Source organism: Antedon mediterranea, chromosome 8 (genome assembly GCF_964355755.1).
Source record: "Antedon mediterranea chromosome 8, ecAntMedi1.1, whole genome shotgun sequence".
Taxonomy (NCBI): Eukaryota; Metazoa; Echinodermata; class Crinoidea; order Comatulida; family Antedonidae; genus Antedon; species Antedon mediterranea.
In genome coordinates, this window is record NC_092677.1 from 27,826,800 (window position 1) to 27,845,229 (window position 18,430).

The 18,430-nt window shown below is 33.0% G+C and overlaps 1 protein-coding gene across 1 annotated transcript; it reads right to left on the reverse strand.

Moving 5' to 3' along the window:
- Positions 1–735: 735 nt before the first annotated feature.
- Positions 736–3,651, reverse strand: LOC140057756 (carbonic anhydrase 2-like). Its single transcript, XM_072103478.1, has 8 exons — positions 3,633–3,651; positions 3,319–3,342; positions 2,983–3,150; positions 2,404–2,549; positions 2,027–2,125; positions 1,797–1,863; positions 1,271–1,437; positions 736–927 (listed from the first exon to the last, which is right to left on the reverse strand). Exons 1-8 carry the CDS (start codon positions 3,649–3,651, stop codon positions 736–738), a joined length of 882 nt encoding a protein of 293 aa, XP_071959579.1.
- Positions 3,652–18,430: the final 14,779 nt, after the last annotated feature.

The following is an 18,430-nucleotide window of genomic DNA, read 5'->3' on the forward strand; positions in this document are numbered from 1 at the left end:
TTAACTGCCGCCTGTTAGAAGTCTTCAAATAATACTTGCATACAAATAAATCAAGAAACTTAGAATAAAACACGTATATGCAGATGGCACAATTCGACTAATTAGCATATATTTATTTATATATAATTGTCTATTGATCATAAATATATCGGAACTGAAATATTATTATGTTATACTATGAAGGAATTAATTCTTCCAAAGTTACAGTCATTAAAGCTTTAAACTAATTACGAACATTCGTATCTTATGAGCTGTTTTTCATAGAGCATTTACCACTTTTAGTACAGTACCGTACTTGCAGTGTTGGAATGTAAAGTCTTTGGTTGTACAGTACTGTGAAACGTACACACAACGCAAAAAGTGGCAAATCGTAAAACGCGATTGAACGAACGCACAAGGCAATTGACCAATTAAAAGCAATATAAAAATTTAAAAAAATTACAAATATATAAAAACCCACAAAACCAGCAAGCGAATAATGACGTCATCAATCAAGTAGATAGCCGGTACTCTTCCCTGCTAATATTTAAAGCCGTTTGATCTCAATCATTAATTGACATAAGCATTAAAAATGTTTTGACATGCGCAGGACATGGTGTAAAGCGAGTTTTTGAGCAATAGAGGGCGCTAGAAAGGACTGCGTGAAACATTGTCGGTGTTTTCCTATTTTTTCGACAAGATCAGAAAAAAAAAATGGTAACAAAAAGAGAATGTACAAAAGAGAATGAGATAGATCTACTTCATAACAGAAAAGATCAAGAAAGTCAAGAACGAAACCATAATTGAGGGCGCAATGATATTGCTGTGAGATGGCTCGTAGTCCGGATCAGAGTATATAACTGTGCGGCCGTTGAGGGCTTGTACTGGTCGAAAGGTATCTTCAATCGTCTCGTTGTGGCTGTTTTGGAGAGTTCTGAACATTTGAATCTGAAAATAAAAAAGTAAATAAAAGTTAGTTTTATGCATACATATCAAATTATAAACCAGACCTATGAAAATACCCTCAACAAAATCTTCAGTATTCAGTTAATTGTCAGTGTATCGATTTCGCATGCTCGCCATCGTCAAGCGTGAGAGCGAATAAACCCCCTGTAAAAAAGCAAATTAACGATGAATAATCGATCGCGATCACACGTCCAGATCACCACAATATGACGTCAAGATTACCACAATATTATGACGTCAGGATCACCACAATATGACATCAGATCATTATCATCGATGCGAAGGTGTTTGGAGAAACAACAATCAAAAGATATATTATTCTGACCTGGCTGCTAGATAGAGATATCGGCTCTTTGAACATTGTCCAGATGATAGCTTCAGCACAATTCGGAGTTGTCAGCGAACCATTATATCGGTAGAATTCACCAAGATTGTCTGGTAAAAGACTCTCCAGAGTAAAAACATCATTTGCAGGAATGTCGTATGTAGCTTCTGTTGTAAGAAACCAAATAATATAAATAGTATTTCAATATACAACAATTAAGCAGGCCATTTTGCAGTTTTAATTATTTAAAATAAAATAGTTTTGTGGGAAAAAAACAAAAGAAAAAGAATGTTTTCACTTTAAAAAAAGACAAAAACACTTTAAAATGGCATATTTAAAAAAACAAAAATGTTTTTCATGCGGGCAATATCTAACATACCGTATAATATAATTTATATATAACAGTTACAGGTTACAAATCAGCTTCATGAAATTTAATTTTATTGATTTATTTCTCCATGGTGTGGCGTAACTTACGTACGAAATACCTCCATCTCGCACATTAAACAGAACTAACTAACCATACCTTCTTCTTGCACATTCGTTAGAGAGTTCAGAAGAGTTTCGAAATTTGAGTTGTCTTCGTTAGACACCTACAAAGAATAATGGTTACGTTCTTGTGAGGGCGGTTCATTGTATAGGCATACTTGAAATGATATTAAGAAATATACACAAAATACATCAATAAAAATTATCCCCTCCACCCCATTAGGCCTATACCAACTATTTAAAATTAAAGTTTTCTTCAACACGTACCTGGAAGAAAAAGCCAAGTACAGCAAGTCCAGTGCTACCACCTTGTTCAATAGCGTCAGTTGTACTTGAATATATGCTATTGTAATGAACCATGTGCATCTAAAATAGAAAACAAAAGTATGCAGAACTTAACAACACATCTGAGAGACTCATGAAAAATAGGTCAACTTGAGGGGGCAATGCTTTGGCAAAATTGATTCTATCAAACTTACTCTGCGCATGTCATTTAAAGGTATCGATAATTCATTTGTATAAAATCAATTTTTTTAATAGTTGCTATTTTTTATAACAACGTGCTTTACATATTTTGCCAAATTATTTGGTTTGGTGTTGTTTAGGACAAATAAAATAAATTTGTTATTGTAATTATTTCCAACCTCTGCAGGATATTGAGCGTTGTTTAGCTTGTGTTCAGATCCAACAGCATCACTGCTACCCCAATGAAAATGAAATTGATCAGTATTATAGGTACCACCAAGTCCACCACCAGAAACTGAATAATCTCCTGTCAGACTTACTTGCACTACAACAAAACAAAATTAGATAATATTTCATAATCTAAGTTGATTTGACTAAAGTCCAAATCAGACAATGTCGTACGACGAGGCCTGAGTACGAATCGTCTCGTCGGGAGAAAGTAAAGCATGTTTAATGTTCTAGCGACGACCTAAAAACTACGCCCGACGCTATCTCAAGACGAGTCGTCTCATCGGGATTCAACTCCGACAGCACCGACGAGTCAAGACGTTTCGTCAGGACTCGTCCTACGATGCTGTCTGAGTAGGCCTTGATATATACCACGGTATCATTACACATATACTCTAAATACAAGACAAGAAGGCCTGTAGAGATGAAATCAAGATTTGGTCGATGACGACGATGAATACAATACTCAAATACCCTTAGTCATGTACTTCGTGAGTCATGTCATATAGTGCTTAATTTGTTATACTTACATGAATGACCATTGTTAGTTACTTTCATGGATTTTTCTGTAACATCTCCAAATCCAACAAAAGTGAACGTTCCCAAATTGCCTTCTTCTGTACTGGAAGTGTCGATGTTAATAGGCGATTGATTTTCTCCGCCACAGGGTGGGTATGATTCAGCCCAGTAAGCAGGACCTATCGAAACACAAAGTGTTACAATTGAGAGCCAGGAGAACACGTGGTTAATGTGATGATAAGAGGTAGTAAACTAATGTGTTCTAAAGCGATCAGATGTTTTACTAAACATATTCACGATAGGTTTTATATAAGTATGACATGGTTATAAATTTAAATATACCATACCGTCATTGCCTGAGTAACTCCAACCTAAAAAAAAAGAGAAAACAAAAATTAATTTCATAACCAAATCTGCTAATAATATTGTATACGGTATATATGTGTGTTTTTTACATTATAGTACACTTACAAAAAGAGTTGGTGATTAACAAAAGGAGAGAGGGAGAGTTTTTTAAGGCACAGGGGGAATGACCGTAAGAGACAAGATGAGGTATGGTATGGTTTTGTTATGTTTTGTGCGTCGGTATGTTCTTTGTTGACTTACTTTATTCTAATTCTTATACATTACTACAACATATACAATTGAAACAATGGTTAACCTGAGTTTGAGCCTAGCATCAGCGACTTTTAATAAGACTATGGAAGAATCAAGTGTTTGTGAGTCCTTATGCGAAGATATGACATCGGATACTGGATTTCAATATTTTCTACACCCAATTACTTCAACGCCAAGGTGTATAAAGAAGTCAAGACCATCAAGAGGAAATGTTAGGCCAAAATACTGCGATTCTATAACTCAGACTACAAAAACTAGAACATTTGATATTGGTATACAGACACCGATAAGTTGGGATCAAACCCCATTACTGAAGAACAAGATTAAAAGCTGTGAGGACAAAATTGCTGAATCTAAAAGGAAGTTGCAAGAGTACCAAGATGTTAACTCTAATTTCGTTCAGCTTGCATCATCTTTTAAGGAGTTATGTGAGCGAAATGCCTCTTTGGAAACTCAGATTGCCAGCCTTCAAGCTTTATTAACAGAAAATGAGTTTCATACAGCTTCTCATCCCATTAGCAATCCTGTAATGTGTAAGTCAAACTCACAGTCTATTGCACTACACAACTCTTTTAATGCTTTGCAGAAAGAATTTAAGTCTCCAGCCTTAGCTTCTGAAAAAAATCATGCAGCTGAAAACTTTCAGTCTGATATTACCATACAGAATAAAAGAAACCTAATAATTGGCGACTCAATGTTGAAATTAGTCAAGACTAAGGGTCTGTGTGACACAGCGGTGAAGACACTACGCGGTGCTATCACAACTCAGGTTTCTGATACTTTGGATCAAATGGATCTTAGCAAAGTACAAAATGTCATATTGCACGTTGGCACAAATGATTGTAGTGAGCTGAACTTTAAATTAGATCAGTTAAAGGAGGATTTCAGTGATCTTATGGTTCGTTTGAGGCATAAAACATCTGGTAACATCTATGTTTCAAGTATTTGCCCGCGTTTGGATGATCCAGAAATAAATATGAGAGTGCTAGAAGCAAATAAGATGCTGAAATCAGTTTATGGAAATTGTTTTATAGACCACACTCTGGCATTCTCTTCCGAGAAAGGATATGATGCTTCCAAATTTACACGCCATGGTCTCCACCTTAACAAATATGGAACATCTACACTGATAAAGAGTATAAATAAAGTAGTGTCTATTCTCTTCCCAGTCAAGAGACAAGAGCGCACAAAATCAGCGAATGTTCGATGTCACTACTGTAGCGAAAGTGGACATACAAATAGAGTGTGTCGGCATGGAGGTCCAGTTATCTGCTGGAAATGCAAGCAGAGCGGACATAAAGCAAAGCTATGCCAAGTTCAAGACATGCGAAAGTGAGTTATTGGCAAAGAAGATATAGCCGACACAAACTTAATGGTGTTAAACTTAATGGTGTTAAACGATCAAGAACGAAATGTAAATTAATATAATCAATGTTAATGCTTCACAACCAATTACTATTACTAATGCTAAAATTAATGCTGAATGTACTTATGATAATAGTTTAAGTAATAATGTAAACCAAAGTGATTTTATGATAGATTCAAAATTAGGTTCTGATAGTAAAAACAAGCTAAACGTATTCTATTGCAATGTAAGAAGTGTTAAAAATAAGTTGCATGATATAAATTCTCGATTTAATTCTTCATTTTATGATATTATATCTATGACAGAAACATGGCTTGACAATTCCATTTATGATAGTCAAATATTTAATAACGATTATATAGTTTTTAGAAAGGATAGAAACTCACATGGTGGGGGAGTACTTATTGCTGTAAAAACATCATTACACCCATCTAAGTGTCATGAACTAAATGATAATATACTGGAGTTATTGTGGTTAGAGTGTTACACTGGTATTGGGAAAATTCTTATAGGTGTATATTACAGACCACCATCTTCCAATATTCAATACACAAATGCTTTATACACCAATTTAGAAAAAGTACAAAGAAAAATGACTCAGTACAAATGGGTTTCGCTTATTGGTGATTTTAATATACATATTGAATGGAATGATATACAGGTAGATAAAAGTAGTGGTTTAACTAGCCTAGCGAATGGTCTATTAGATGCAACAAACTCTACTGGGTTAGTTCAAGTCTTAAAACAACCATCGTATATTACACGTGACAGTAAAGGACATTTCTTAGATTTAGTATTTGTTTCTAATCCACTACTGATTGAAAAATGTCGTACAATTTATAATTTTGAATCATGTGATCATGAAGCAGTTGAGATCTCTGTTAAGGTGTCGTATAAACGTGCTAAGGACATAACTAAAACTGTATATGCTCTTAAAAAGGCTGATTTTTCAAAAATGCAGACTATATTAGATAATTTTAATTGGGAGAATTGTTTTCAATATAATAATATTAGTGATATATGGGAAACTATTTCTAGTAATATCAATTTTGCAATTTCAAAATCTGTACCAAATAAGAAAGGTAAAAAATCAAAATCTTTTCCCTGGATAACTCCAGAAATCAAAAAGCTTTGCACAAAGAAAAGAAAGTTGTACAAAATTGCTAAACAAGTAGGAACTGAAGAAAGCATAAATAAATTCAAATCTTGTAGCAGGGAATTAAAAAAGTCAATATATTGTAGCCATCGGGATTATGTTGTAAATATTTCAAACAAAGCTACAACTGATATAAAACAATTCTGGGCGTATATAAGGTCTATAAAAAATGACTCAGATGTTATTAGCTTTAAGATAAATAACACAATAGTATCTGATGCTAATGTGTTGGCTAATCTTTTCAATACACAATTTGTAAACAACTTTTGCATAGATAATGATCAGCATTGTGATTTGGATACAATAGATTGTCTTACCAACTTTGAATGTGAACCCTTTGTGATGCCTGAGGTATTTTATGCCCTCTCACAGTTAAATGTATCCAAATCACCAGGACCTGATTGTTTGCTTCCAATATTCTTAAAGTCATGTAAGGCACAATTGGCTAATGTTTTATGTACATTCTTTAATTTAACTGTACAAAAAGGTATTTTACCAAAACAATGGAAGGATGCAAATGTTGTACCTATTTTCAAAAGAAATGGAAAACCCAAAGACGAAATGAAAAGCTATCGTCCAGTGTCTTTAACTCCCATAATTTGTAAGATTATTGAGAAATTGCTTTGCTATCGTTTAAGGGAATATCTAGAATATAATAATATCCTTTCAGAAAATCAGTTTGGGTTTAGACAAATGTATAGTACTGAACTTTTACTTTCAAAAGTTTTTAATTCATGGGCAAAGAGCTTAGAACTTAAAGGCTGTAAAAATATTGATATTATTTTTCTTGATTTTTCGTCTGCATTTGACAAGGTGTCTCATAAAAGATTAATTAAGAAACTTAATAACTGTGGTATTGGTGGGAACACTAATGCATGGATTACAGATTTTCTTTCAAATAGACGCCAAAGGGTTATTTACAGAGGAGAAAAGTCAGAGTGGGTAAATGTTACTTCAGGGGTACCACAAGGGTCAGTTTTGGGCCCTCTTTTATTTTTGATTTACATAAGTGATATTGTAAATAATATTTCTTCTTCACTTTTTCAATTTGCTGATGATCACACATTATCACGTCCTATTTATAACAATAATGATTGTAAATTACTTCAAAAGGATTTAGATTCAATTGCTAAATGGGCAAATGTAAACAAACTTCCCTTAAATCCTGTCAAATGCGCCGTAATGCATGTTACAAGATGTAAAGATATAGTTAACTGGGATTATACCATAGAATCAGACAATATTCCTAAAGTTACAGAATTCAAATTTCTAGGTGTTTATGTAAATATTTCGTTGTCTTGTCATACACAAACTAATTATATATGTTGTAAAGCAAGCAGATTGCTTGGTTTCATTTCAAAATGTAGTAAAAATATGTCCTGGTTAGCTATGTTGAACTTATACAAAGCTCTATTACTTCCAGTGATTACCTACTGTTGTTCAATGTGGGCACCATTTGAGAAATCACATATTAATAGAATAGAAAGTATACAAAGGAAAGCAACAAGGATAATAATGTTTAGAAAGAAAGGTTCCTGGGACACATCTTATTTTCATAGGTTGAAAGTGCTTGAATTATCTATTGATGACTTGTTTAAATTACATAGACTTTCATTAGGATTTAAGTTATTGAAAGGTTACTGCCCCCATTCTTTCAATGAGTATATTAAAACTAGTGAAAGATGTCCGGGTAGGCTTTTACGTTGGAATTCGAAAGGCAATACTTTTCATAATTCTGTATTTGTTTCCTTTCCTAGACTATGGGAGCAAATACCAAATGACATAAAAGATTCACAAACAATTTCAATATTTAAGGCTGCTCTAACAAAACACTATATTTCATGTTATGTATAGTTTATTTGTATTTTTCTTGTATATGGTTTATCTTAACTGTTTGTATTGTATGGAGTGAGTGCAGAATCTGTTTGGGCTTTAGCCTATTCTCATTCCTGGTTATTTTTACATTGATGACCAAATAAATATTATTATTATTATTATTAAGATCTGGGTAGAATACTTCAAGCTCATGAATGCTATTCCTATTGAATGGAAGGAAGTATTGGCACGACATAGATTAGAGAAAGAACAAGTTAATGTTGATATTAAAAATGAATTATTCAAATCAAATGTTAAAACAGGTTTTTATGATAAGTTTATATTTGAACTAAAGACAGTGCCAATCTCCCAAGTAAAATGGGAAGCAGAGTTTTTAAATAAGACTATGGTATGGAACAAAATATGGAATAATAAAGTCAAAGATATGAAACATATGGTAAAAGTTGCGCAATTCAATTTTAAACTTTTACATCGCATACTTGTTTGTAATAAAAGATTACATATTTGGAAATTGTCTAAAATTAATATTTGCGATAGATGTAAGAATGTGATAGAAAACGAAGAACATATGTTACTTAAGTGTAAAGTGATTAAGCCAGTTTGAAGGAAATTCAATAATCTTATTGTTGAATGTTTTCCTAATGAAACGCCAATACATTGGTTTGATATAGTTACTGGTTCCAAAGATAAACTTGTAAATGAGCTAACATCTATCTTTACGTTTTGTATATACAAATCCCGCATAAGGCTTAGTTTATTAGATAACATGATGGGTAACGAATCAAAAAGTATCTTGAATATGTTTAAATTTGAATTAAAAAATCTTATAGAAAATGAATACGCATGTAATCAGTATAAAGCAGTTATAAAATGGAATGATGTTAAAATTAAATTATTAGAATTCATAAAATAAGAAAAATATAAAACTAGTACAAGCTGTAGTGTAAAACTAACACCTAGACTTATACTAAAACTAATACATGATAGAAATAAATGTATTAGGGTAAAACATAGACTGAAACACACGGTCAAACATATAAGTAAACAAACTGGTAAATGTAAAGGGCCAACATAGTAAGAAAAGAACTTTTAAGGAATAGAAATAGTGGAATGAAACAAATGTTATACAAGGCCAAAACATAAAAAGTAGCATAATTATAATGTGTTTATAATAACTAGATTAAACTGATTCGTAAATGTAAATAGGTATATTAATGTGTGTATGTGTGTATATATTTGTAACGGATGTAATATAAGGTCAAAAGAAATAAAGAAACAAATTGTGAGTACTGATTTAAGATATAATAAAAGAAACAGCTACTTTTTAATACATTTCTTAATATAAAGTAAATTTAAATGATAAATAGTTGTACTTTTACTATAACTTGCAATAAACATAAAATGTATGTTTTTAAAGCATACTTTTACTCCATCGATTTTATGTACATGTATAGATATAGTGCCTTTTTAGCTGTTATATTGCATTTTATTGTTCTTTATTTTTATAAAAATGTATGTATGTTATATAATATATATTTGTAAAAAGAATGAATAAATGTGGGTGACCCCCACGAAAGAGAAAAAAAAAAAAAAAAAAAAAAAGATCTGGGTAGTACGATAGTAGCCTTGAAATGAAACTTTCCCAGTTAACATTTCAGTTGAGCGGCAAGGGAAAAATCCCCCTATATTCGAACGTTAGGGAGGGGAACTTGAATTACAGTCGGTATTGGATAACCAACTACCACCATTTTGAAAGCAAACCATATTTTCCTATGCATTTGACCAATGATTTGAATTTTTGGTTAATATTTGACAAGTGAATTGCCGAGTGAATTGCTTGGTAAATAAACCTTTTCTAAGGAAATTAAATTGAACTAACTGAAGTAGTACAAACAGATAAAAATAACAAATGGTGAGGGTAGGTTTACTATTCGCTATTTTAATGAAAAACCAAATTAAACTGTTGGCTGACTGAAACATCTTTATTAACAGTTTACAACGAAACTGGACAGAACAATTACAAAAAATCCATCAGTTATTTTTTTGAATACCAAAATGGAAAACGAATTCCAGATTTGAAAGAAATCATCATAATAATTATTTTTTAGTCACGTGTATTTATTTTACAACAACAATCAGTTGTAGTTTTCCAAAAAAAAAGATTTAATTAGCAACATTCCGTAAATATAATTTCTGCTACACACTAATAATCAGCATAGAAAGTGTCAATGCCTCAATTGGATCTGTACAAGAAAACATTTGTTATGCAGTTGTTAATTTATAGCCTTGGGTCTAGATTTTGGATTGTATTATTATTGGCTTATTAAGAGTTGAAGCGTACTGGATGAAACCGAACGTTGAAACGTATCAGTACCTGTTTGTGTCATCAGTCAAAAAAGACAGACAATGTGGAGGAATCTACTGTAGAAAAGCACAGTTAAACCACATTTTGCGTCACGTCAAAAGCTACATTCTCACGTCTTGTTCCATTTTGCTTTTATCATCAGTCATTAAATACACTTCATGGATTTGAATGAATATGAATATGTATTTACCGAAACAAAGTTACTTATAGAATTGAATTTAATTGTAGTATTACCATTTAAAGCTTATGCCTTTGATAATCTAAGCTTATGCCTTTGATAATCTTGGATCAGCCCCTAAAAAGAAATATACGCGACGAAGTTTAGGCCTTTGATAATCCTATATTTTGGATCATTCCCCTAAGAAATATACGCGATGACGACACGAATACAGAATAAATGCTTCGTAATTGTCATCCAAGTAAAGTTTAATGAAGGGCCGAGAATGTTTTAAGTGGTGGTTAATTTTAAGTGGTGACATATATTATAAACACTTGTATGGACTGTTCAAAGGGTACTCGGTGAAACAATATACAACGGCAAAATTCATCATTGTCGCACGTTTGTACTTTACACCAATTGGTAAATATGCTAAGAAGGCATTTATCACTGAATACTGACTTTGGAAACAAAAACCGACTGTACCAACAGAATACCGACTGTAGAAACAGAATACCGACTGTAGAAACAGAATACCGAGTGTAGAAACAGAATACCGAGTGTAGAAACTGAATACCGACTGTAGAAACTGAATACCGACTGTAGAAACAGAATACCGACTGTAGAAACTGAATACCGACTGTAGAAACTGAATACCGACTGTAGAAACTGAATACCGACTGTAGAAACTGAATACCGACTGTAGAAACTGAATACCGACTGTAGAAACTGAATACCGACTGTAGAAACAGAATACCGACTGTAGAAACAGAATACCAATTGTAGAAACAGAATACCGACTGTAGAAACAGAATATCGACTGTAGAAACTGAATATCGACTGTAGAAACAGAATACCGACTGTAGAAACAGAATACCGACTGTAGAAACAGAATACTGACTGTAGAAACAGAATACCGACTGTAGAAACTGAATACCGACTGTAGAAACAGAATACCGACTGTAGAAACAGAATACCGACTGGATAAACAGAATACCGATTGTAGAAACAGAAACCGACTGTAGAAACAGAATACCGACCGTAGAAACAGAAACCGACTGTAGAAACAGAATACCGACTGTAGAAACAGAATACCGACTGGATAAAACAGAATACCGACTGGATAAAACAGAATACCGACTGTAGAAACAGAATACCGACTGGATAAAACAGAATACAGACTGTAGAAACAGAAACCGACTGTAGAAACAGAATACCAACTGGATAAACAGAATACCGACTTTGGAAACAGAAATCGAATGTAGCAACAACATAAATATTTATTTTTATTTTTGATCTTATTTAAAAAAAATTGTTTCCTTCTCAGCCAGTCAGAAAAGCTTCCAAGATCAAGTAAAAACTGAAAAAATAAAATAATTTCATTTCATTAATATTATTGCCAATATTTATTACCAATGCCAGAATTGCGAAGTAAAAAAACCAATTATAACATTTCGAGATTAAAATCGGACAATAAAATAATATATCAATAATCAATCAATATGTTTTTTTTCTCTCCTCAGGCAGTACTGTAATCCTATTTCTCTTTCTTTACTCAGGTAGTGTCCGTTTATAATCCCCATTCTCTTTAATTTGGTTAACAGAGTCAGAAGGTTAAATCTTAAAGAACAATTATGACAGACTGATGAAAACAAAATATTTTATTTTTTCAACAAAATAATTTCCCTTCAATCAAAGTAACATTTATTTCTCTTGTCTTTCATAGAAAATAAAATTAACAGTAAAAATTATTAAAATAAGAGGGGCAACATTCCTAAAAAGCAAAGCTTGTATAAGGCAGCCCATAGAAAATGAAAAAAAAAAAACAGGACAACACGGGAACCGGAAACAGGACAAAAACAGTAATGAAGACTTTTAGATTCAGGGTACCGAAAAGACTAAAAATATCAAAACTACAATGAGTGAAAGGATAATTAAACATAACTAGATAAGAGGTGCCGTTTCAATTTAAAAGAAAAACTCTTCTTAGACAAAGCACTTTTTATATTAACTGGTACGTTATCCCAAAGTTTAGGACCAGTGAACTTAATGCTATGTTTAAAAGAAGTAGTTTTAAAAAAAGGAATACGTATTTGATTTGCGCTCCGAGTACTGTGGTTATGAAAATTAAGATTGAAACTAAATAAATCATCAAAGTGTGATGGCAGGATCGAGTTTAGCCATGAATAAAGGAAAACACTTTGTTGAAGATGGTTAATATCCTGAATTTTAAGAAGACCAAATGAAGAAAATAAAGGATTGGAATGGGATAAAGGAGGAGCATTTGCTATGTATCTTACGGTTTTCCTTTGGATCAATAACAGTTTGTTTAAGTAGGACGGGTATGTATTACCCAAATAATATTACAATAAGTGAGGTAAGGGAGGATTAGTGAACAGTAAAGAATCCGGAGTATGTTTTGAGGGATGAAAGATGATAATCTATATATGATACCAGAACTTTTGGATATTTTGTTTTCGACTTGAGTAATCTGATGTTTCCAATTTAGCTTACAGTCCAGATAAACACCAAGAAATTTAGTTTTCTCAACAATAGGTATTAATTGATCTTTAATTTTTAGTTTAAAAGTACTAGTATTTAGTGGTATTTGAGAATTTTTGAACACCATACAACAGCACTTCTTTAGATTAACAGAAAGTTTGTTTGCAGAAAAGTATGTTAACATTTTGGGTAGATTTTCGCCGTTGATATTTTAAAAAGGGAATCTATATTTTTATCAGTGTAAATAAGGGTTGTGTCATCAGCATACAACAGAAAAGAAAACATATTTGAGGCATTATGGATATCATTTATGTATAATAAAAATAATAGAGGCCCAAGCAGGGAACCTTGAGGGACTCCACAAATAATAGGAAGAAAATCCTTCCAGTACCGGTAATTTGTTTTCTTTCAATTATTGGCATGGTCAAGTACTTAAGTTGCAGCGAAACTCAATATATAGTGAACACCACACAACAGGTGTTGTAAGTTTGACCGCCTGTGTCCAATGTTAGGTCCAGTCGTCGTACTGAAATATGTCACCACTTAAAATGAAGTCACTGTAAATTGGTTCGCGAATAGACCTACAGTACAAAGTTCATATAAATCACAATCTTATATACTCATTTTATATACTGTTCATATCAAATTGTTTTGTTTGAATATAGATTATGAAATACTACCGAACGTTTACAATGGTAAAGTTCAGTCGTTATTTTTATACCGAGGGAGGTGTAGTCACTATCAATACTATAGGCCTACCCATATGACAACAATATTTATAAATTTTGAATATCAGAATTCGTTTGTAATTGCTGGTATTCCCATGCTATTACCTTAGTTATGGAAGCCAGAGGAATAAATGCATTTTTACACTTTTCCTATATACAGTATTTTCATATAAATGTATTATTGATTGATTGATTGAAATATTTATTTATACTGGGTAACCTCTTCAGTCAATGACTGGTCTCCCAGAGGGCCCAGTTGGTGATCAGTGGCTGTGATGTACTAATACACCGGGGTAACCCCCTACTCGTCTCGAAAGATGTACTAGGTTCTTTAAAGTGCACACGAGCTAGATGTATACACTGGACCTACGGTTTATAGTCCTTATCCGAGAATCTTGTTGTTCTTGTCTGCTCTTCTTTTTGTTTTTCTTAAGCTATTTACTATCATTGCTATTGTTTGTAATCTTTTTCTTGTCTTTTATTATGAATTAATAATTGTGTTTACATAGTACACAGTGTACTCAGAAGAATACAAATTATTGTATTGATTATCACATACTTGGTGTTCAATTTAGCCTAACTAACGTTGTTTCAAAATGCCTATGGGCGTGGTGTAGGCAATGTTTAACTTTTAATCTTCCTTGTCTTTTATTATGAATTAAAAATTGTGTTTACATAGTACACAGTGTAACTCAGAAGAATACATATTATTGTATTGATTATCACATACTTGGTGTTCAATTTAGCCTAACTAACGTTGTTTCAAAATGCCCAAGGCGTGGTGTAGGCAATGTTTAACCTTTAATCTTCCTTGGTATTCCAAATACCTGGCACCATGCCGATATAAAAATAAAAGATTGGAAGAACAAATGAGAAAATAAGGGAAAACACAGTAAACTAATGATGTGGAATACATTGGTATCAAATGCCCAATGGTTAATAACACTGAAAAATAAATATTAATTTAAGGAAAGAAAAATGAAAGGTGGACAAATTAGTGTAAAACAAGAATATTTCTTACAAAAAACGCTGCTCGCTTATTGTTATTGCTAAGGTCAAGTCTGGGGGTCACTTCATCACGCCTAGATACTTCAAGTATCCTATTACAAACAAAAACTTCAATGGACTGTTTTGATAATAATTCAATGATTATCTTACAGTGAATTATAGTAATATCATGGGACTCATAAATACCAGAAATGCTTTGGGATTTGTCATTAGACTCTTTTCCCAGCCGTTTTTTTGGACTCAACAGGTGGTACCTATAAATTAATTATAGTCGAGTTTCCATTTTAACAAAAATATCAAAATGTAATACGGTACTATACTGCTGCTTGATTTCATCTAATGAATGAGTCATCTCGTTTGACGTAGCGGGCTAGAGCAGCAGCGTGAAAAAAGTACAGATATAATACTATGTATAAATTACTATGTATTAAGCAGAAAAGACTAAGAGTGACATAATTTCATTCTTCTCTGGTAATAAGCAGGTCGAACCAACCATTTATTTTATTTATTTCAACATAATTTAGTGTTGTTCATCCAGCCGAAGCTGATTAACATAAAACGGGAAACTACATTTTAATATAACTGATTCAATTTTGGTTGGTGCTTAAAACAAGCTTTTAAAATGTTGATGATCATAAATATTAGCTTAAAAAATAAGTTAATAGGACAGAAAATACGATTTCATAAGAAAAGGCTGTTTAGTTGAATTGGTAAACCTGTCGTTAAAAAATTCCAGTAGTAAGAAACAAACGATTTTTTTTAGATTCTTCTTTAATTTTTAAAACAAACTAAGTTTTGAATTCTAATTACGTTATAACAAATAATAAATACACACTCCATTAATACAGAATTAGAATAGGCTAGTTTTAATTGTCTTTATGTTCCTAATGTTATCATTAATAATAATTATGAATATTGTAGCCTATATTTAGATTTGGACCGAGTCCTTCTAAGTACTAAGTACCGTTTTTTGACTTATCCTGGAAGACGACAAATGTTACGTGAGGGCGTGTGGCGCATTGTGTTGGACGTTGGACTACCGATCGTCAGACCTAGGTTCGAATCCAACTCTCGCCGCATTGCTTGTATCCGTAGGCAAGGTACTTTACTTACGTTGCCTCTCTCCACCCAGGTGTATAAATGGGTACCCAGTTAGATCTAGACACAACTGCGCTGGTTACCGGCTGCATTATGGGAGTATGTTTCCATACGTGTTTGATCCCAAAAAATACTGGGGTAATAATGCTTGTAAAGCGCCTTTGAGCATGATTACTCATTATTATTACTAACAATTTTATTTTAAACGATGCTGAAAACTAAAATAGACCTAATCCTAATAGTAGGGCCTACATAGAGAACCGTTCCTAAAAAAACAACTCTCTGACAATAAAAATAATCATAATTGGTCTCAAATGTTGAAAGTTAGACATCGACGTAGGCCTAGGTTGAAATATAGGCGGCTATGGCCATTCCATTCACAGGTAAAAACCACTTAAAATTCAAACGATGTTTAAATTTGTACGAGTATTGTACTTATTTGATCATTGTTTGTTAACAAGTCTATTCAATTCCCAGTAAAAAATAAAATTTATTAACATTATGTTATTAAATTCCCAATTAATAAATCACCAAATTGGAAAATAAATACACTTTACGGCATGAATAATTTACTAGACATAATGACATGAAACAAATATTATTATAATATGCTTATTATTCGATTCAGAAAAAAAAACATCAATTACCTGTTGAGGCCGTAGCAATTGATACCACAGCTGAGGCGGCGAGGACAAGAATATACCAGGTGTTCATCTTTCAAAGTCGGTTTACCAAATGAAAGTTCTGTTCTGAATCCAATACGTCAGCTGTGGATAAAATCACTCAAGCATGTCAATCAGTTTACTGGCGGTACAAAGATCACCCGCCAGTTATCATTCAAAGACCACTTCATTTTGACCGTTTCAAAAAGCATTTTAATGATTACAAAAATTGTTTAAGAACCTTTACTACGAATTATATAGACCTGCATTTTACCTTTTTTGTTTCAACAAGTTATCAAATTCGAACATGATGAGCGTACTCTATGCGCATCACATCGATATTACGCGATGACGTCAGGTTCAGGCAGCGTATAAGTGGCAGGAGAGCGAATGGCTCTCTGAGTGGTGGTGGCAGGAGCGGCAGTCGAGAATAGTGTCACTAGGTCTATACCATTTTGGGAAAATTAGCATATTTATGCTAATTGGTATATTGATGCTGGGTGGCAGACACACGTATTTAGGCCTATATATAGCCTATTTGAATATGCTAAGGGTATTCAAAGGCTTTGAACTAAAAATAATTCGAGAACAATGATCAACTTCATTACCCGGCACAAATTAGTATATATACACACCACGTAATATAGTAGGCCTACCTGATGAGTTGTAGCCTACACATAACCTTCTTCTCATAGAATTAAAAAAAAAAAACGATTTAAAGGCACTTGTTCCGGTCTCTGGTTATTCTTTTTTATGTTCTATTCTGTGTGCCAAAATATTATTCTTTTTACCAATAAAATGGAAATGCACTTTTATATTTTATATTGCCCTACTAACGCAGATGTTTTGCATTGGGGTTTATAGCATGGGGTAACGTCTACTCCATGGTTCATAGACATGGGCATTGTTTCCAAAACGAAAGAACTGTAAGAAAACAGAACTAAGTCAGGGGTAATGAAAGAAAGGTAAGAAAGAAATAGGGTTTCTGAAAATATGACATTGTTCCGTTCACACGGAAAGCAGAAAGCAGTGCATTCATTAAAAAATTAATGAGATGCATCCAGGTCATAAAAAAGATCAGTGAACCCGTAATCAACACTGCCTGCACGTTTTGCATCGAATACAGGTGGTCAAACTCATTAAGGAAACGTTTTATAAAAATGATATATTAAATTTTAAACAGAAACCTTGTTGAAAATGTTTTGACATTTCGATTTAATAAAGCGATAAGCCGCAATACGTCAAGGACTGTTTCCATTAATCATCCAATTGGAGAAGTTACGGTGCTTAACGTGTAACCCGTATGCAGTAAATCATTATTTATAAGAGGGCTACAAAACATTTAATGTGTCTACCTCGTCTACTTTGACAGGTGAACCACCACTAGACCATACAGGTATACTAGACGGACTACTAGCTGACTAGACCTACAGTGTTTTCAACCTTGATCTTGGCTCTGTTTTCAACACCGAACCTGGTTCTCAATTAACTCATTTGTATTTAAAATATTTGTACTGTTCTATGTATGTAACTGTTTTATGAGTTCTTTATTTTAGGTATTTTAATGTGACAATGCCAAAGGAAAACAAATTTCCAAAATTTATTGGACGAATAAATATATATCTTATATCCTATGACGTCCCAACGCAAACAATTTAACCAATCAAGAGACAGTTTGGGACGATCTCGTACAGAAAATAATCTACTGATATTCGTCGTCTGGATTGATCGAATTTTTTTCTTTTCTCGAAACTGAACCGCTATCTACAACTCCGGATTCTGAAACGGGGGCGACGGCCTAAAAATTAGGCGCTGAACAAAACCTATATTTTAAATTGTAATTTTCGAAATCTACCCCCACCTTTGTATCCGCAAATTACCTTGTATGACCACGTTTGACGAAGACAGACAACCACCGGATAACACATAGCGCTACCCCCCGGATCCGCCCTTTGAATCATTT